This window comes from Camelus ferus, chromosome 1 (genome assembly GCF_009834535.1).
Source record: "Camelus ferus isolate YT-003-E chromosome 1, BCGSAC_Cfer_1.0, whole genome shotgun sequence".
Taxonomy (NCBI): Eukaryota; Metazoa; Chordata; class Mammalia; order Artiodactyla; family Camelidae; genus Camelus; species Camelus ferus.
In genome coordinates this window covers 327,850-349,450 of record NC_045696.1, presented here as the reverse complement: position 1 = coordinate 349,450, position 21,601 = coordinate 327,850, and the positions used below count along the sequence as shown (strand labels likewise).

General features: G+C 47.1%; 1 protein-coding gene across 14 annotated transcripts in view; it reads left to right on the top strand.

Moving 5' to 3' along the window:
* Positions 1-7,623: 7,623 nt before the first annotated feature.
* DIP2A (disco interacting protein 2 homolog A) overlaps positions 7,624-21,601 on the top strand; it is an 83,265-nt gene continuing 69,287 nt past the window's right edge. For 7 of the 14 annotated variants that reach the window (XM_032486954.1, XM_032486840.1, XM_032486893.1 and 4 more), the window contains exons 1-2: positions 7,628-7,977; positions 15,416-15,487. In XM_032486954.1, coding sequence (XP_032342845.1) covers positions 7,887-7,977; positions 15,416-15,487 — 163 coding nt within the window. In that variant the 5' untranslated portion in view covers positions 7,628-7,886. Of the gene's footprint in view, positions 7,978-15,415; positions 15,488-21,601 lie in introns of all 14 variants that reach the window. The other 7 variants (XM_032487223.1, XM_032487183.1, XM_032487129.1 and 4 more) reach the window with 3 other exon arrangements.

The window sequence follows — 21,601 nt, the reverse complement described above, 5'->3', positions numbered from 1 at the left end:
TAGCCCTTGTTTTTTAGTTTTATCTAGTTTCCTTTATCACTGGCAAAAAAATAAAACATAGACTTAGAATTTATGTTAAACTCCTGCAAGTCAGAAATTTTCAGTGGAACTGAAAGCACTCTTCACCTGGTAAGACAAATGGCCACTTGTGCACCGGTTAATCGTGACTGGTTTATTCTGCTTTTGTGAGCTGCTGCCACCGTGTATTTACTTCTCACGCCGTGGCCTTCTGCATTTTGCTCATGCCCACTCGTGCCACGTGGTAGTATCTACTCGGCACCCTTTGCCCAAAAGTCTGCCTGCCATGTAGTATTAGTAAGTGTCTCGGTGTGTTTCTGGGACCCTTGAACATGACATTTACTCTGCTGTGCTTGGTTTTAATATTAAGCTCCTTTTTTCTAAACCACCACTTACGTATTTTGGGGAGATATTTTCTCTCAACCTACAACATGGTGCAAGTCTGCATTTTCTGCCTCGCAGTCACACTGCCGGGGTCGCTGTCTACAACCTTCCCTGTTTCCTCCGAGGCCTGCATTCTGCTGCTCGACGCTGCTGAAGCCGAAATCTTGATGGGCCTCTGGAAGAGGGACCCGAGAACTGTCCCTCACTTTCCACATCCGGAGGGATGATGACTGAGGTTGGTTGTCAAGTGTGGCAAAAACGAACTTCCACGTGCACCAGTCTCAAGCTAATAAGGGAAGGAGGGCTTATTTAAAGCCACTAGTGGACGTGACCATGACGCCAGCTCGTTACCCTGGGGGTTGATAATTAAAAAGAAAGAGACATTCCCTGGTTTTCATGGGAGAATGCGGGTCACACTTGCTGATGAGGGAAGTTCTTCACAGTAAAGCACTAGCTGACAAGCCAGAGGGGACAATACAATTAGAGAATCTCCAACTCTGCAGCCCCCGCAAAATAATCACTTCTGGTCAGGCTCAGTGGCAGGTCCTAAACTAAGGTGACGTTCGGGGGAGTGGGACTTCCAACAGCACAGGGCCTGGCAGGTCCACTGTGCCGGCGGCTCCTGCGGCATGCTCCCAGTTTACAGATGGAGGAGCAGGTGACGCGAAACCACGAGGACAGAGACAGACAGGGCCTTCTTTAAGAGACTGGCTGGATTTCACCAAATCAACAGTGTTAGAAAACAAAAGTTAGAAGCCTTGTGTTCTATGCTGAAAGAATCTAAGGAGTCAAAATCAGTGCATGTGTGAAACTTAGTTCCTAAATTGGAGGGAAACAGCTGTAAATACATTTCTGGGAGTAACTGGGTGAATCTGAACGTGTACTGAATTGTTAGGGGACGTGGTGGTCATCTTCCTGGGTGTGACGATGGCTGGGAGTGCAGCTGTCCCTGGGAGCTGTGCGCTGAACTGTAGGAAAAAGGAGCCACGACCGGAGCAACGGACTGTGAATTGTCCCGTTAGAAAAAAACACGTGCTTACATGGGTTAAGTAAACATTAGGTAGACATGCAAACTCTTCTAAAAATGTTGAATCTGGATTGAATCATAGTTCATATGCAGTTATTTTTTCAAATTTTTCATAATGAAAATGAAGAAAACACATCATAGCCAACTGAAGTCTGGCCAGGACATCTCGACCTACTACAGGGTTCTGCGCCTGCCCAGGCGCGAAAACAAACCACGCTGGGCTTTCACACCAAGGGAATTTGGTACAAAGATGATGGCCGTGGTGATGTGGAGCTGAGACGCGAGGCTGGCAGCACAGGTGGTAACCCAGAGACAGGCTGTGTCAGAAGCTGCTCTTTCCTTGGGGCTGGAGGGTCAGCAGAGTTGGTACTGGGACAGGGATAGGGTGCCTCTGGCAGGAGCCAACCCCAGAGGAGATGCATCAGCTCCTAGAGATGCTGCCTGCAGCTCCGTGGAGGGGAGAGGTGCCCTTGCCCTCCTGCCCTCCCGTGCACCAGGCCCGACGGGGGCAGGCAGGAGTCCATCTGAAGGCACGTCGGCAGATGACCCTTTGGCTACTAAGAATTTGTCCTCATCCACCTGTATTTAATCGCCAAAACACACCTGCCTGATGTGGGGCACAGATTCTTCAAAACAAAGATGCTCGAATCCTCTCCCAAGACCCACGAGGTCAGGTCTCAGTAAGGCAGGCTCTCCAGTGACCCAGACTTCTCCCTTGTTGCCGGGCCTGCCGCCTTGCTAATCTGTGCAGTTAACACACCAGCACACGGGACTGTATGTGGAACGTGGATCTGCTTCTGGGAAAACCTGTGACTCTTACGGGACGAGTCCAATATTGCGCATGCGGCTGGGCTGAACTTCCCGGTGAAAGGGGCCACACTGGGAGCTCGGCGTTGGTCTCTTCAGCTGGCAGGTTAGACCTTCAGTGGCAGCAAGTGCTTAGACCAGGCTTTGGTCAGGCAGCCACCCCGTCGGGCCTGTGAACAGCCTCCAGCTCATTACGTGGACCGATCGTGCAAGAGATGCTGTCCAGCGTCAGCCTGGCTGTTTAGTACTTGCCCGGACACTCGTGGGCACCAGCGTTTATACAAAGACCATCCCACTTGGCGCCTATTCCGGTACATCTGCTCACACGTTTCCACCACAGACCTTTGTCCCCAGTTTCCAACTGTGTTCCTTCCAGGCCCTTAACCAGCCACCCAGGCCATCCACCACTGCCCGAGTGTCCGTATAGATCCTCACCTTGGGCCACTCCTTACACGCAAATAAGTGAATGACTGGGCACTCTGCCTATTGAGAGGATATGTCGTTTCAAGGCCACCCTGAGTGAGGCTGTCGTATAGCTGCTGTCCATTTTCATTTTGAACTCACATACCAAGCCAATCTAGTATGATCCAAGCTCGAGATTTTTCCTCCTCTGTCAGCTGGTCTTCAAAGCTTCCCCACATGATCCCAGGTGAGATGAGAGAGGCCCTGACACAACAGCAGTGGATGCCGTGTGGGTCTGGGCCACGTGCTCCGAACAGTCTCACACTCACTGGAATCTACTACTCTCCACCTTCTGATGGACTGTTGCCAGGCCAATCCGACCTCATGACTTGGCAGGTTTGGCAGAACCCACCTAACAAAGCGCTGTTTTTTTCTGCATGGTCACCTGGTGTCCCAAGGTCAGGTGTTCCACCTCTAACAGAGCACAGAAGCACACCAAGGCGGTGGTGTTTCCCCCAAAAGGTACATAACGCCCTGCTCCAAGTATCATGGTGGAACCTAGGGTCGGGCTTTGTGGATCTTCTACTGAGATGTGCCAGGAACTCCACATTGCACTGTTCCCCGCCAGCAACCGCCAGTACCACCAGCTAGAACACATGGCCCAGGCAGCAGAGCTGCCTGCATCACAGCCCTGACCTACTACAGAACTCTTCTTGTTCTAGGCTCTTCTCAACCTGGCAGCCTTCCAAATCACCCAGTATTCGGGCCAGAGCAGTATCCCTAAGGTGTGGAATATGCTGCTTCCAGAACCTGAAGAGGCCCAACAGTGTCTTCCTTTCTTAATGGCTGAAGGTGCAAGACACATTAACTGTCTCCGGCTTTTGGAAGGGATGGCCTAGGGTATCACTGGACTCCTAAAAATGTTACACGTAGCAAGTCCTGGAATTTTCATAGGGTTCATCTATTATTCTCTGGAGCACCTGTGTCTTACCAAGGCCTCCACCATTGTCATCTCTTGCTCATCTGGCCAATCAACATAATGTTATTGATACAGTGGAACAATGTGATATTCTTCAAGATGGTGAAGTCTTTGGACTGAGAGAGGGCAAGAAGGGTAACACAGCCTTCAGGCAAAACTGTATCTTTGTGAAATGCTTCTAATACTCTTTTCTGACAGAAAAGAGCACCCAGTCAATAGCCACCTGCCTTGTCTCTACTATCAGGGCTATTATTTGGTTGAGTTTGTAATACGCTGTCATCCTCTGATTCTTGCAGGGGTCATGCTGGTGAACTAAAGATTTTGGGGACCGCTATGCTGTATCCTTTAGATCCTTTAAAGTGGCACCAATCTCTGCCATACCCCCCAGCCCTACATGTGATACTGTTTTATGATCTTGATAGGAATAGGGCACTTTCTGAGGTTTCCACTTGGCATATTGTGACAGCTCTAAACCTACAGGTCAGGGACCCCACATGAGACTATGTCAATGCAATTACTCAGTTGGGGACAGGGGAAATGACCACCCAGCAGGTCCAGAGACCCAGTGAACCCGTAAGCTGGACCTTGGACAGGACCCATTAATTATCTGGCCACCATATGCAGCCACTCTGACGGGGGAGCCATGGTGATGATCTGGGTGTCTGGATATCAAAATCACCCATCCTCGGCCTTTTTCAGCTGGGAGAAGCCTCAGTAGCTATCTGTTCCTCTGGGGACGCCCTGTTTCATTAGCCATTTCTGCAGCTCTGCACTTATGCTTCCTTGGCTGCCACTCAGACCTTGCTGGCGATCGTAACTGTGATACTCTGACTTCTCAGTTAAGTGCTGCCCCTGGCCTCTTGTTGTAGGGCCCTACCACCCCCAGTGCTGTCGCCCAGGCAGGTACTGGAGCAGCCTCTCCTGCTGTCCACTCTTGCCTACAGAGCTGAGCCACCACTGAATCACAACACCAATGCCCCTTTCGTCAGCCTGTTTATTTGTAAATGTGTTATTTGTGCCTTTATGTGGAATACAATCATCTGGTGGGTCTTCAGGGAGCACGGAGTATTTAAATTTCAGCACAACTATATCCCTGTCTCCTTTACTCCTTTCCACGAGTCCATCCCAGCAATTTTCTCATTTCAGCTTTTTTTATTGTGGGCCATAGCTTTCTCCGTGTGTAGTGTTTTAAAAATATATCTGCAAATTCTAACATAGCTCCCTTCAGAAGATGGAGTCTAATTCCTCTTCCCCGACTATAGGTGAGATTTACTAACAGAAGTGGCAGAAGTGATGGTATGTTACTCTTGAGGGTAGTTCACAAAAAGGCTGTGGCTTTCCTTTGTCTCTGGACAACTGCCCTTGGAACCCAGCCATCCCACTGTGAGGAAGCCTAGGCCACAAGGGGTGGCCATGTGTGGGTATGCCGGCCAACATTCCTTAATCTGGGCGCCAGGATCAATGGCCAGACATGTGAGTAAATGAACCTTCAGATCATTCCAACCTCTAGCCTTCAAGCTGCTCCAGCTGAAGCCCCAGATGCTGTGAAACAGATAAGCCGTCCCCACTATGCCCTGACCCACAGTCACCTGGAGAGCTAATAAATGATTCTCATTTTAAGCCACTAAGTGTGTGTAGTAATTTGTTATGTAGCAAAGGTACAGCACAATTTTAGGAGCCATCCTTTCAGTGAGTTTGCTACCACTCTTTGCCTGGGTGTTAAATCCTGTATCTTAGAAGACTGCTCATAATAGTCTTCTACCCGATTTTACACTCCAGCTCTCTCTTGAATTCTGCAGCGGTCATGCTGGTGAACTAAACAAGGATGCTGGGGACCACCACTCAACAAGCACTCATAGTCCCACACAAACTTTCCTAGCTCCTGGCAGCTGGCTGGATCTTACAGCCTGTAATGGGTTGAACTGTGTCCCCCCAAAAGATGTTGACATCCTAATCCCCAGTACCCATTAATATCATCTTACATGGAAATAGGGTCTTTGCAGATGATCAAATTAAGATGAATTAATTAGGGTAGGTCCTAATCCAATGACTAGTGTCCTTAAAAACAGGGGATTTGGACACAGAAACAAACAGGGAGAAAGCCATCTGAACATGAAGGCAGAGACTGTCATGATGCATCTACAAGCCAAGTAACATCAAAGATTGCCACAAACCACCAGAATACAGCAGACAGGAATGACCCTTCCCTCATAGCTCTCGGTCACCCTGTTCTAACTTCTAGCCTCCAGATCTGTAATACATTTCTGTAAGCAGCCCCAGCAAACTAATGCACAGTGGTTTTTTTGGGGAGGGGGGGGCGCTTTAGTGTTTTCTATCTCACCATGTTTCCAGCTTAATTATGTTAATAGTCATAATTATATGCCTAGTATCCAATAGGTTGAGGGAAGGAGTGCTAGGTTGGTAGAGAAAGGTGAGCCACATGGGCAGGTTGCAAAGGTTCAAGGCCGTCTGGGGTAGTCAAAACCTTTGAGGGCATCTACCCTGATCTCAGGTATCTCTGGGCCCGGGTCTCCCCAACCAGGGCCCCAAACTTAGTGTAACAGAACTGCCTTGATTGGGTGTTTATCATCTCTGAGGTATTAATTCTTAGGTCTGGCCCTTGTCTTTATTGTCTCAATGTAGATCAGAGTTTCTCTGCATGCAACCAAAGTGACTCCATAGCTTCCATGGTGCATTGCTGGCAGCTGGCAGCTGGCAGCTGTCCATTAAGGACATCAGTAATACTGAGAAATAGCTTCCCAATTCTGTTACCCTTCTGTATAGCTGTTTCCACATTTCCATCATACATAAAGGGCCACTAGTGTATTCCATTTCACTTGACTGGTTCACTCTCCTACTTCAAAATGGGTGAAAAGTTAACAATTAGATCACTTTCAGCCAGAGGCTGTATGTGTTCCCCCACAAGTGGTGAGTGATTCAGCCTCAAACGCCATCTTGTCACCTGCCTTCTCAGACTCCTGGTACCAACTGTTGCAGGATGGTTTCCCCAGAAACAGACGGTGAGATAGAGTTTGGGGCACAAGCGGTTTACCGGGTGTCAACACGTGTGAAGGGAAGAAGGAGGAAGCAGAGTCGGGCAGAGCCAGTAGAGGGCTACACCGGCCCAACAACGAAGTTAGTCCGCTGTACCCTGGAGCAGACGCTTCCGAGCAGAGGCCCCCCGCCTGGGCCCAGTGGCCTGATCTTTGTCCTCCTGCCTGTTCAGCCTCCCCCGGGAGGATCGGCCCGGGACGGTGGCCCTCCGCAGGCAGGTGCGGGGTTCGCGTCCAGCACAGCCCACGGCGGCACCAGGCAGATGGCTTCCCGACGCTGGGGACCAGCCCCTCCAGGGCTCGGGGGTGGCGAGCGGTCTCAGTTCAGCTGCACCAAGCCCCCAGGCTCCGGACGTCCGTCTTGCCCGATGTCTGTCCTTGCCCTTCGCCTGAAATGGCCGTGGGCGCGCTTCCGGTCAGTGCCGTGCCTGCCGAGGCTGTTTTAAAAGGCAGACGGGTTAACACATTCGCGGCGCGTCTACGCGGGACGTCGAAGTTGCCCGGGGCGTCCGGCTGCCCCCACAGCCGCGAGAGTCCGCGAGGGAGGCCGCTCGAGCCGGGAGGACAGCGTGTGGCGGGGCCCCACGGTCCACGCGGACGCGAGGCCAGTGCCCGCTGCCCCTCCGAGGGGCCTGTGGGAACTCCGCGGACGCCAGCCCGCCGAGGTTCGCTGCCTCAACGCGAGGTGAGGGGCGCCTCGTGGCCGAGACCGCAGCACCGACGTCGCGCTCAGAGCCAACCCTCCCTCGAAACCCCGGTCGCCGGCGCCGAGCCTCTCGGGAGTGACGCTCTCCCCGTTCTCCCAATAGGAGCCCTGAGCGGCCTCGCCGCGTCCTCGGGACCAATGGGAACTAGCCTCCGGTGTTGCTGGGCGGGGCCGGGCGCCCACTCTGCCGGCGACTCGCCGCGCACGCGCACTCCCCTCCCGCCCTTCCTGCCGCGCACGCGCGCTCCATGTCGGGCTGGCCAGTAGGTCGGGGACGCGCAGGGCGGCGGCGGCGCCCGAGGAGTCGCCGGCGCTCGTGCCCGTGCCCGCGCCCGCGCGGGTGTGGAGCCGCCTAGGCCGCGCCGCTGCTCGGCGCCTCGGCTACCCTCGGGCCCATGCGAGTCGCCGGACTGAGAGGAGCGACTTAGCGCCCGCGCCGCCGCCTGGGCTCGGCCTGTCCCCGGCTCAATCCCGCCCGGCTCAAGCGGCCGGCCGGCCTCCCACGGGGCCATGGCCGAGCGCGGCTGCCCGCTGGAGGCGGTGCCGCTGCCGCCTGAGGTGCGGGAGAGCCTGGCGGAGCTGGAGCTGGAGCTGTCGGAAGGTGAGCGCCCGGCCCCTCACACCGCGACCCAGGTCCCGGGAGAGGACCCCGCCCGGCCCCTCACACCGGGACTCCGGCCCCTGAGAGGACCCCGCTCGACCCCTCACACCGCGACCCTAGCCCCCGGGGAGGACCCACCCCCCGACCCCTCACACCGGGACCCCAGCCCCCGGGGAGGACCCACCCCCCAGCCCCTCACACCGGGACCCCGGCCCCGGAGGGCACCCCGCCGGGCTCCTCACACCGCGACCCCGCCCCCGGAGGAGCCCCGGCCTCAGGGCGCGGCGGGCCCCGCGCTGGGCTGGTGAGGCCGCGGGCGCGGGGTCTGGGCAAGGACGGCCGGTTCTGCCGCGGCCTCCTCCCCCACGAGAGCAGGGTCAGGCCCGAAGCGCGCCAGCGTGTGCAGAGTACGGGCCCTCAGAGCGGGCGGCCGCCGCTTTTAGGGAGTTTTTACAAATTAGGCTTCAGAGTCATTCGGCTTCGGGGGTTGGGCGGCGCCCAGTCCGCGTCAGCGCCCGGAGGACGCGGCGTGGAGCCCGGCTGTGGTTGTTGGTCATCGGGCCGGCCGTGAAGTCCTGGAGGGGAAGCTTCCGAATGTTCACCTGTTCGGAAACTTAAGTACACTTTCGACTTTTAGAATCCGTTTCCCCATAGTCTTATTATTCTTTCTTTAAATTCCAGGTTGAATGTCGGACTGGGGTTGGGCTCGCGGGTTCTTACAGCTGTCGGTCGGGTAGTTGTGCACAGGTCGCACTAACGTGCTGAAGCCTCGCCAGCTTAGGGGCAGGTGTTTTACAGGTAACGCAACATCTGCTTGCAACTGCCCTGAATTGCACGTACAAAATTTTAAAAGCTCTGTGATATATGGCATATTTTTGTAATGGAAGCACAATGGGAAATGGGTGGATTTAAGAGTTGGTGACTAGACACTTTTGGGAACCTGAAGAACTCAAATTTAGGGAAGGTTCTGACAAGAGCAATGATCCTGGGTTTGTACAGCCCTCATCTAGAGAAAAGCAAGTAGACGCAGTTTACATTTGACACATTTCAGATGTGTCTTTGTAGATTGCTCCTAATTTCTGCTCCAGTGTGTTTGCTATTCCCTCAATTCCTTGTTTTATAGTTGTATGTTTGAGTTCTTTCTAGGCATAGATGGTTAAATGAGATCGAATCCTTTCCTCAAAGAACTTAATAATTTGTGTGACAGAACACACGTAAAGACTGGCACTTCAGCAAAAGAAATGCTTCTTATCTATTGAATCGTTTATGCTGTTGTCATTTTAGACATATGTAGAGGATGTACAGATGTGTAAACGGTGTGGGACTATATGTAGGTGGACAAGAACCTGGAAACTCAGCCTGAGCTGAGGAAGGAGGTGAACTCAGTGTTGAAGGGCGGGGACAGCCAAGGAGGTCGTAGCTCTGGCCTCTGGCCACCTCCTGGATTGGCCCAACACCTTTCTTTTGGCCCAAATAGGTCAGCGATTACTCGGGCATAATCATGCTTGGCTTTGGTCCCAGGGTGCTTCCACACCCTTGATGTTGGCTGCTTCAGCTTTTGTTGTGGTTGTAGCTGACTTGGGCCTCCCCGCTGGACTTGGAGATGCTTTGCCATAGGGACTTTGTCTTAGGCAGGTTTTTGGCATCTTCGCACAGTTCCATGTGGTAAGTGTCCATGAATCTCCACTGAATTATAACATTTCTGAACTTGGGTTTGGTCAGCTGTAAAAGGAGGTGAACACCAGCCTTACTGACATCCCACAGTTCCTGTGAAGATTCAGATAGTGTATGTGAAAGTGCCTTGAAACTGGTAAGGTTTTAAAGGAATTAACGGTTAAAGGAAGATTTTTGTTTTGTTTTGTTTTTGTTTGGGTTTTTTTTTCAGCCTTACTGGTTGCAAGGCCTCCAAGAATTTTGCAAAAGGAAGATGTTTTTAATGAAACATAGTCCCAAAGCAACTGCATTTAGTTTCATCGTCACGATCATTTTTACATTTCGACCATGTAGAAGTAGAAAGTGGGACTCTTTGCTCTGTGTGCTGTCTGTCCCCTCCCCCTTTGTGGGGAAGGGGATAAATTTCTAATTCAGAATAAAGTAATGTCAAAATAGGATGCCTTCACAGCACTCACATTTGTCTGAGCGAGAAGTTGCTTAAAATTTAGAGACAACACTGTGCTAGGCAGATTGGAGGGGAAAGCAAACAACACAGACAGAATGCTGCCTACATGGAGACAGATAATCAGTCTTCAATACCTGGGTAACTGAGAATCCTGCATGACCTCCCCTCAGCTGTACCCAGGTACGCCCCTGCCCTTACTTGTAACTCACACGTGGACTTGTTCTCCAGCAGCCTCACTGGATTCTCCCCAGTCATTGAAATTGGGGCTTGCCCTCAGGGAAGGTTCTGGTTTTAGACTACACTGATTTCTCCCCACAGGGCAGGCTTGTTGACTTTCTGGTATGGATTCCCTAGGGGGAAATAAAGCACAGCTGTGATTTTTTTTTTTCCCTGACTTTTCCTGGCTGTTTCACCCTTCTTGACTTAGAAGTCTCCTTCAAATTTAGATGAGGATGAAAGGTGGAGCAGAACCTCACTCTTCTTAGAAGTCCCCCACCCCCACCTCCATGAAAATATTCAGAAGAATTCACATATGTGGCTCCTCAAAGTATATTAAAATGCCTGTGGATGGAAGTGAGGTTATTAGAGGTATAATCTTCATTTTTCTTAAAAAAAAATGATTCCTAAACTCTTGTGCTTTGCCTGTTATTGTATGAAATGACCTTCGACTGATTTCAGTACTGGACAGTATCTTGGGGTTGTTGCTACTGAACGGCTTTAAAAACGAGGAGGATGGTATAAAGTTTGTTCTTTGTTTCAGGGGCCTACAGAAGTTTAGAGAGGAAGTTCTTACACAATAGGTTACATTTGTCTCACTCCTGTTTTTTTCATCCTGGTTAATAGGTCTATTCCCTAGCTTTAACTTTAGTCTGTTTCTTGTTTTCCTGCATTCTCGTAGTGCAGGGGTCCCAGTCTGGATGGAGTCAGCCCAAAGAGGAGGAGCTCTGTCTATGGATGTAGAGGAAGGGGCTTCTTCCTTCTTCTTTCTTTCACAAAGCCTTTTTCCTCTTTAAATGTCTTTAATTTCTAAAATTTGTCATATAATTCTTAGTTTTCAGAATGACAGACTGATGTTGCCTTCACATCAATAGACATTTGTTATGCTTCTGAAATATTTTGTGGTATACTGAAGTGCTCATGTCCAAATTCCATTCACCTGTCAAAGCCCAGCCCAAATGTCTTCTCATTGTGACACTTTCCTGATCACCTCTGATGTGGCTCCTTTCCCGGAATTCTCATCAAATTTGCCTCATCTTTTGGAGTTCTTGCCACTTTTTGTTTTTTGTGTTTCTTATTTGTATGTATGTATTCATTCAGTAATTGCTGAGTACCTGCTGGGTGCTTGGTCATGTTTTGGCTGTCAGTGGTCAGGTTTAGCTTTGTTTCTCCAGTGGTCATAAGGCTTTGCACAATATTGCATTAAAATAGTGATGCAGACACACACTGCAGAGAAATGAAGCAGTTCAAAGGAAATGTTGGATGGAGTGAGCCTCCCTCGTACCCCTAGCCTCTCCCCAAAGGTAGCCTCTGGTATCCATTTCTTGTATTTCCTTCCAGAAGCAATCTGCCCTGGCTCCCAAACTGTGTTCACACACCTCTCAGGAGTCCCTAAGACTCTTGCTGGGGGCCAATGAAGGAAGATGTCATTTCTGTTTTCCATTTGTACTGATGGTGCAGAAGCAATGGTGAGTAAAACTGCTGGTGCCTTGGTGCGAACTGTAGCAGGGGCCCCAAACCACACTGGAGTCACTGCATTCTTCATCACCTCCCTGCTCACAGTAAAATCAGTGCCACTCTGACTTAGACATGTCCTTCCTTGCTGAAGCAGGGACAGTTGGTTTAAATCTCAACCGCGAGTACTGTTTTAGTCTCTTAGTGAGGAACGGGAGGTGACTAAAGCATGTCTGCCACACCGAGCGGGCCAGGCCTGTGTGAGGAGCAGCGGTTGTGCAGTTTGAGCTGTAGAACAAACTGGCTGCTTTTGCTGTGGAGCATGATTTTTACTTGAAAAAATGAGTGGCAGACAAACTACAATTATTCAGAATTGGGTATTTGGCGGACATTTTCTGAAAAATAAATGAAGAACAACTGTCATAAATTTATACTTTCAAGCAAAAATTTTAAAATTAAAAATTTTTATCTGCTACCATGAGCTTGACAGCTTCTCAGTCTTCTTAAGGACTTCTTTGATGGGTTCAGTGGCAAAGTTAATGAATGTGAGTTACTAATGCTATTTAATGAAATGTGTCGACATTTGGAAGATTGGCAGAATTCTGTGAACCAGTATTTTCCAAATGATTGGTGCATTATGTTACAAATTCACACATAGGTAAAGGATCCATTCAAAGGTAGACCAGTGGGTTGCAGTGTATCAGCAGGAAAAGTTCATTGATAAGGTTTTAGATTCTATGTTGCAACTGTTGTTTAAGAAACTACCACTTGCCTCATTTTGGTGTGGTATCAAAGAAGAATGTCCACAACGATCTGAAGAAGCTACTGAAATAGTCCCCCCTTTTCCAAGCCATGTGTGTGTGTGAGAGACTGGATTTGCTTCATAAACTGCAACCCCACATTCTGCAGCCCACTGAATGCTGACGTGGGTACGAGAACTATGAGAGTGCAGTTGTCATCTGCGAAGCCAGGTATTAAAGAGGCTTGTAAAAGTAAAACAATACCTGTGCTCAGTAAATGCTGTGGAAATCTGTTAATTTTCATTTAAAATATCTTTATGTTAACATGGTAGGTTTATTATAAATTTTTAAAAATTAATTATTAAATTTAAAAAATTTTCACAGTTTTTATTTCTAATATGATAAACACTGATAGCTCACAAACAAAAGCTCCATGGGGTCCTCAGTAATTTCTAAGAGTGTGTTCTTGAATCCAAAACCTTTGAGAGCTGCTAGGCCATGTAACACTAACAAAGACCTAGGTGTCATCATGTATTTCTTATACTTTTTATAACATTTTTTAAAGCTGTTGTCTGGTGGAATATGACTTCTGTTTATATTTGTCAGGGCAATCAGATATTTCAGTTTAAAAAACATATGTTTGAAAATCGTTAAAAATTATACTTACTGACTAGCTGGCTGGTGGTCAGGGTTCCCCTGGTTCTGTGCAGCAGATCTGCTGTTTCTCTCTTTAGTGTTTACTGAACTTGGGGTCAGAAACCTTGGATGTGAGTCCCTTTATTAGTTCATTAGTTTTGGGCTGGAATCTGTTTTGGGTTCTACTTTGTTCTCTGTGGCTGGAAGCTTGGCATTCAGTGGCACTTTGGGGTTGGTGTCTACATTGGATACTTGAAAATATGGTAACGGGTTACACATGAAAATCTGTAGCTGGTTATATTCAACTAGTTCAGACAGCTTTCAGGGTATCATGAGCACCAAACAGGGAGTTAGAACTTTTCCTTTTGGAAGGCTCTTTGGTGCCTTCACCATGTAATCATTCATTTGAAATGGGGACATAAGACACTGTTTTTAGGAAATGAATACTTAATTTTTAAATATCCTGCAAAATCAAATGCTCTGCTTTTAAATAGGATTTTAAGTGTTTTAGTGTAGTGTAGCAATATTAAGTTTTAATTTGTTTGTCTTAATTACATATTTTCATATATTCCAGAGGAACATAAATTTTTTTTAGTAGATATTGTTCCAAAAAACACATGTACTTTGAAGTTGTTCACAAGTTGAAACTCATTAAGCAAAATCATAAATCATATCCTGGATCCGATTGGGGTCTATGAGTGTCTAGTGAGTGTCTAAAGAGGACAACACAGTCCAAGGGCCACTGCCGCCAGTAGGGGCTTAGGTGTGCTCATTGCATCATAGATGGGTTGGTGATAAACACGAAGCGCTTAGCGAAAAAAATTGGCAATGGAGTGAGATTTATTATATAAGGTCATTCAGGTAAAGTCAAAATATGTGGACACAAAGCAGGCATACGTTCTGCAGAACATATTCGAATTAAAACGCACTCAGTGCAATAGAATAGTTTCCTGTGGAGTGGGGGTGGGGGTAAGGCGAGGAGAGGGATAGATCAGAGTGTTGGGGAGGTGAAGAGCAGCTCTGTGGGGAGGGGCCCGGCTGAATACTCAGTTGTCCGAGCAGAGGCTCTCTGCAGAGGGCAGGGCACGACCTAGTGATTCCCTGACCTCAGGCTGGCCTTCTGTAGGGGGTTAATGTCTACCTGGAGGCTTAATCTAGATGTCAGACATTCAGAAGTGTTGATCTTTGGACAACAAATCAAGAGTTTATTTGGAGGAAATCCTTAGTGAGACACTCGGGAAGTGGCAGCAGCCCATGTCTTCCAGTTCCCAGCAGCCTGGCCTTACCACTTGGCTTGTTTGTTTGGGGAGGATGGGGGGTCAGGGGACGAGGGGGTGCCTAGAGGGCTTGCAAAACACTAAAAGCTTTCTGTTGAAAACAGTTCACCTGAAGAACAAGGTAATAGCAGAAATTGTAGTATATATATTTCCAGTCATAATAAAATCTTTAAAAGGTGCCAGAACCACCCTGAGCACTTTGAGTTCTGTCTCGGAAACCAACTGGTGCGCTTATATTGGGAAGTGTTTCCGTGCAGACACATTTCCTGTCTTGTTCCTGGGTGCTTTAATTCTTTTTCTGGCTGTTCTTCTTTATGGTAATCTATTAGATGGGCAGTCTTGGCCCAGGGATGCCCTTACACCAGTACTTCCACAGCTGGAAACCTGCACAGGGACACCTGGGGATCTTGGTAAAATGAGGATTTGGATTGTCTCAGTCTAGGGAATGGCCTCAGGGTCTGTAGTTCCGACTGGCTCCTGGGGGATGGTGATCTCAGTTTTTGAAAATTGAAGTATTGTTTACACACAGTAGGCTCCACACTTTCTGGTTGTAGTTGTGTGTTTTTGACAAGCACAGAGGCCATGGAACCACCACCACAGTCGGAGTATAGAACAGTGTGATTGGCCCCCAGAACCCCCTGTCCCCCTTGTAGTCAACCTTCCCTCCTCCCACCCCTGGCAACCACTGTCTGCTCTCTGTCCCTGTAATTTTATCTTTTCCAGAAGGTCATGTAAATGGAATCATTCAGTGTGTAGCCTTTTGAGCCTGGCTTTTTTCACTTAGAGCGTAAACCCTATCCAAATGTTGTGTCAATAGTTTGTTTCGTTTTCCTGCCAAATAGCATTCCACTGTGTGGATGCATCGGGCTTAGTCTGTCCAACCACCAGTTGGAGGACCTAAGTGTTTCCAGTTTTTCCATTATGAATGAATTTTTCATTCAAAAATTTTGGAACTTTAAAAGAAATATAAGTCCATTTTTCCATTGTTGTTTCAGGTGACATCACTCAGAAAGGGTATGAGAAGAAAAGGGCAAAGCTGCTTGCACACTGTGTGCCGCTCGCTCAAGGTAAGGCCAGCGCACAATCCTGAAACTGATTGAGAAGTTTGACATTGGTCTGCTTCATATTTTATTAAGGAGGTATGGGCAAATAGTGTATCTAATACTAAATTACAAAATCCAAAGGCATAGATTACAATTTATAGCTCTGGCTCTGTATAGATTTCATTCCCAAATAGGATTTATTTTATTTTTATGATCATAGACCGTGATTATTTTATGATTTTAGTGAGGAGCATTCCTTGCTCCTGGATCAAATATGGTGAAGATGTCAGTTCTTCCCCCTGAGATTGCTACATAGGGTCAGAACATTCAGTGCTCCAACAGAGGTTCCTGGATGGAATTTAACAAGCTAATTTTAACATTTATATTGAAGTCTAAAGGGCCAAGGAATTCAAAATATGATTTAAGAAAGAAGAACGAAGTGGGAGGATTTGCCGATTAGGGTGTGAAGAGTTATCGAGCCTTCGTCACGAAGACAGCCTGGTTTGGCAAGGGATCGACAGCTAGATAGCAGAGCAGGACATGGAGCCCCCAGTGCTGGCACAGCTCCTTGTCCACATGTGAGACACACGACACCGGACACAAATCAGTTCCAGGCATAGGGAAGGCCTAAAGGTGAAAGGCAAAACTGTAGCATCTTTGGAAGATCATACTGGAAGACTGTCACCATCTCTAAGGTGATCTTCTGGGAAGGATTTCTTAAGTCCCTAAAAATAACAAAAAGCAGCAACCATAAAGGAAAAGATTGGTAAACCGGAGTGTGTTAAAATTAAAAGTTTTGTTTTATCAAAAGTCACCATAAAGAGATTAAAGGCTAGCCACAGAGTGGGAGAAGATTATCATTAACACACATAACAGAAAAAGGACTGGTGTCCAGATCCTATAAAGCAGCACTGTCCAACAGAGCCTTTTTTTCGATAAAGGGGATGGTCTGCAGCTACATTGTCCAGTACACTGTTCACACTGACCACTTGCCACGTGTGGCTATGGAGCACCTGGGATGTGGTAGTGGGACTGAGACACCGGACTTATAATTTAATTTTAACTAGTTTAATCTAAATAGCCAGGAAGTCCCCCAACGTGATTTAAAGAAAAGCCCAGTGGAAAAATGGGTGAAGACCTGAATAAGTATTTATTAGAGGAAACCCTAGAAGTCAGCAAGCAAATGAAAAGATGCGTACCTACCCTTGGTAGTAGTTAGAGAGATGCCAGCTAAACTGAGACTCACCTTGGGTTGCTGGCAGGCTTCAAGCTGGGTGAGCACAGTATGGGGCTGGCAGAGCAGTGGAACTGCAGGGCGGCCAGCAGCTCCCCTTCAGGAATAGCATGCCCTTGAGAGACACCGGGTGTCCACACGTGGTCCTGGTTCTGCGCACAAAATTCATTTTCCCCTCAACTGCCAAGTCCTTAAACATCAGCAGAAGGCATACCTGTGTCAGCAAGGATGAGCCCCCTAATGGGAATGACAGAAACAGGTTACATGGAATATGGCCATGGAAAACTAAAGAGCATGTGAAAGGCACCACATGGGAGCCTTTCGTAACTGGTAGAAAAAGACAGGGAGGGAAGTGCCTTCCCCGAAGTGGGCACACATTCTGTGTGGGTGCCACTGGAGGGGCCACAGGCAACGCTAGGGCACTTGAGTGTTTATTTCTTAACTGGAGCAGTTGTTACCTTGATTTTTTTTTTCTGTATAATAATTCTTAAACTGAGTATAGGCTTTATTCTGCCTGTATCGGTGTGATATATTTTATAACACATCAATAACAAGAATGCTGAGGAAGCTTCATATATACGGCCATTCATTCATCCAAAATAAAACAAAAACAGACTCAGAGTAAAATTGGGGGACCCTACTAAAAAACATCTTAATGCCCATTTGCATGACACCAACAGCAGCCGTCCAAGGAGGGTGGGAGGGCCCACATTGTGCCCTCAGGCACTCTGCTCAGGTGGCCACTGCCAGTGCATTGCAGTGAGCAGGCCAGTGGACGCAGGACCGACATGCTCACTCACAGGTAGTATTATTTCATACCTTGAAAACCTAAGTGACTGCTTACTTAACTATCAGAATTAGTAAGAGTTTTTGTTTGACAGAAGATAAATATGCAAGAATCAGTAGCTTTTCTCTGGCAGTGTTTCTGTTTTGTTTTGTTTTGTTTTTTTAATTAACAAGTGTCAATATTTTATTTTAATTAATTAATTAATTTATAACAGACTTTATTCTTTTAGAGCAGTTTTCAGGTTCACGATAGAATTGAGCAGAAAATACAGAGTTCCCACATAGCCCTCCCCACCCACGCATATATACTCCCCTACCCTCAACATCCCTCATCAGTGTGGCATATTTGGTACAATCGATGAACCAACATGGGCACATTATTACTATCAACCAAAGTCCATGGTTTACATTAGGGTTTACTCTTGATGTACATTCTGTGAGTTTTGACAAATGCGTAATGACATGTAGCCACCACTATAGTATCATACAGAATAATTTCATTGCCCTAAAAATCCCCTGTGCTCTGTCTATTCCTCTCTCCCTCCCTCCCTCCCTCTCCCCAAACCCCTGGAAACCATGATCTTTTTATTGTTTCTGTAGCTGTGCCTTTTCCAGAATGTCATTTGGTTGGAATTGTACAGTTTGTAGCCTCTTCAGACTGGCTTCTTTCATTTAGTAATATGTCTTCTAAATTTCTTCTATGTCTTTCATGTCTTGCTAGATCTTTTTTTTTTAACTGCACATGTATTTTTTAATTTACATATATGTACTGTTCATGGTTTCTAAGAATGTTTAGAGCTTTAGCTTTTTAAACTTACGTAGTTATCAAAGGAATAAAGCCAACCACAAAAATAAGAATTAACTCAAAAAGATACATATACCCTGCTATTAACAGCAACATTATTTATAATTGCCAAGATATGTAAGCATCCTAAGTGCACATCAGTAGTTAAATAGATAATGGAGATGCAGTATATATATATATATATACCCATAAGAAAGAAGGATATTTTGCCATTTCCAGCCCTTCGTTCATTTTTTTTTTTTTCACTTCAAAACCAGAATTTTATAACTGGCAGAGACATTTCTATTATATCAAAACAACAAAATACCTAGAAATAAACCCAGCCAAGGAGGTTACCTGTATTCTGAAAACCGAAATGACACAAAGAAATGGAAAGCTTTCTTGTGCTCTTGGATTGAAAGAATCAACACTATCAAAATGGCCACACTACCCAAAGCAATCCAGACCCAACGCAACCCCCACCAAAATACTCACGACACTCCTTGCAGAACTAGAACAAACAATTCCAGAATTTGTAAGGAACCACAAAAGACCCCCAACAGCCAAAGCAATCTTATGTTGATCTCTTTTTTTCTCTTTCTTCTTTCTGTTCTCTTTTCTTGTGGTTTGATGACTTAGAGAAGGTCCTTCAACATTTGTTGTAAAGCTGGCTTGGTGGTGCTGAAATCTTGTAGCTTTTGTTTATCTGTGAAGCTTTTGATTTCTCCCTCAAGTCTGAAGGAGAGCCTTGCTGGACAGAGTGTTCTTGGTTGTAGGTTTCCCCCTTGCATCACTTTAAATATACCGTGCCACTCCCTTCTGGCCTGCAGAGTTTCTGCTGAAAATTCAGCTGATAACCTTGTGGGAGTTCCCTTGTATGTTATTTGTTGCTTTTCTCTTGCTAATTTTAATATTTTCTCCTTATTCTTAATTGCTGTCAGTTTGATGACTGTGTGCCTTGGTGTGCTCCTCTTTGAGCTGATCCTGTGTGGAACTCTCTGCGCTTCCAGGACTTGGGTGACTGTTTCCTTTCCCAAGCTGGGGAAGTTTTCGGTTATTATCTCTCCAAAAATTTTCTCAGGTCCTTTCTTCTCTTTCTGGGACCCCTTGATGTGAATATTAGTGCGCTTCATGTTGTTCTAGAGTTCTCTTAAATTATCCTCATTCCTTTTTTTCTTTTTTTCTTTTTTCTGTTCTGCAGCAGTGATTTCCGCTAGTCTGTCTTCCAGCTCACTGATCTGTTCTTCTGCCTCATTTAGTCTGTTCTTGGTTCCTTCTGGTGTGTTGTCCCTTTCAGTGATTTTATTCTTCAGCTCTGTTTGAGTATTCTTTATATTTTCCAACTCTGCTAAAAACTTCACTCTGTGCATCTATACTCCTCTTGAGTTCTCTGAACATCTTGGCCATCATTACTTTAAACTCTTTCTCGGATGAATTACCTATCTCCTCATCACTTATTTCTTCTTCTGGGATTTTAGCTTGTGCCTTGGCCTGGGAGATACTCCTCTGCCACCTCATATTGTCTGTCTTTCTGTGTGTTTGTGGATTTCCTTCCACAGGCTTTGGGATTATTATTTTCTTATTTCTAGTATCTGCCCCTGGTGGATGAGGCTGGACTAGAGGCTTATGCAGGTTTTCTGACAGGAGGAGCCAGCGCCTGCCCACTGCTGGGTGAAGCTTGGTCCTGGACCTCTGTTGGGTAGGGCTGTGTCTAGAGGCCTTTGTGGCTCAGGAAGTCTGCTGATGGGTGGGGCTGTGTTCCCACTCTATATTGTTTGGCCTGGGGCTTCTCTACAGGCTGTTGAGTGGGTCTCGGTCTTGGTGCTGATGATCCAGTCAAGATCCTCAGCCTCCAGGAAAGCTCATGTAGATGAACACTCCCGGAATGTCCGCCACCAGCTTTTATGTCCCCTGAGTGAGCCGCAGCCATCCCCCATGTCCCTAGGAGACCCTCCAAATCCAGCAGGCAGGCCTGGCTCAGGTTCCTATGAAATCACTGCCTCTGCCCTGGACCTGATGCATGTGAGTTTCTGTGTACATTTCTCAAGAGAATGGAGTCTCCATTTCCCCTAGTCCCTTGAGCCTCCTAGAGCCAAGCCCCCTGGCCTTCAAAACCAGATATCCTGGGATCTCCTTCTCTTCCCAATGCTGGAACCCAGGTTGGGGAGCCTGACATGGGCCTTAGAGCTCTCACTCCTGTGGAAGGGCCTCTGCAACTTAACAAATCTTCAGCTCGTGGTTCTCCTACCTCGGGGGTATGGGGCCCAATTATATCGCGAGCATACCCCCTCCTACCATCCTGCTGTGGTTCCCTCTTTATGTTTCCATTTGCAGAAGATCTTTTTTTGCTAGGTTCTAGTCTTTTTTCAATGGTTGTTTAGCATTCAGTTGTGGTTTCATTGTTGTTGCAAGGAGAGGCAAGCTCGTGGTCCTACCACTCCTCCATCTTGACCAGAACTGAGCTCTGAGTGTGTTTCTGTTAATGAAACAACCTCACACTCATAATGGCTGATCTTTTAACTACATTTAGCAAGAAAGCCACAGAAGCTATATTAGGCTCATAAAATCTATTTGAAAAATAACCAAGACCCTGAAATATGAAGAAATATACCAGTATCCTAAATGGAAAATTTTAATATCATGAAAGTAGCAGTTTCTAAATTAACTTGTGAACGAACTGTAGTCCAGTCTGATTACCAGTGGCTGATTTTTTTCCCCTAAACCTGGAGTTGGAAATAAAAACACATTTGAAGGAGAAATGTTCTGAGAGTAGTCAGTACATTTTTGAGAAAGAATACCAGTGAGAAGGACTGGCCTTCAGGGTGTTAACCAGGTCGTATACACTTGATAGTCCCAACAGGAGGTTGTTGGTGTGGTGCAGACAGCCCGATCAGTGTAAGAGAAGGGGGTCTGGAGATGACTGAGGAGAATTCATTTAATAACTGGCGCCATCCCTTTGCAGGCAGCAAGGACCCTCTTCCTCCCCACCGTTAGTGCACATGAACTTCAGAAGGATTAAAGCTCTAAATATGTTTGTAATTTCAAAACTTGCAAAATTCAGGAGAATATTTGAATAACCTTTGAGTGGGGATTACAAGATAGGAGACCTAGAATTTAGAAAGGGAAAGAAAGGCAGGTCTTCTTGGCTCCCCGGAAACGAAAACACTGCAGGATGACTGAGCTGCGGTAGCCGGGCTGCTGCTCTGGGAGGTACGCAGCCCAGGTGGTGCCTCCAGCCGACTGGGTGTCCCCAGCCCCTAGGGCTCATTACTGGATGAAGTTAACATACTCAAAGAAGAGGACACACAGTTGGGCATAAACATCATGGTATGTT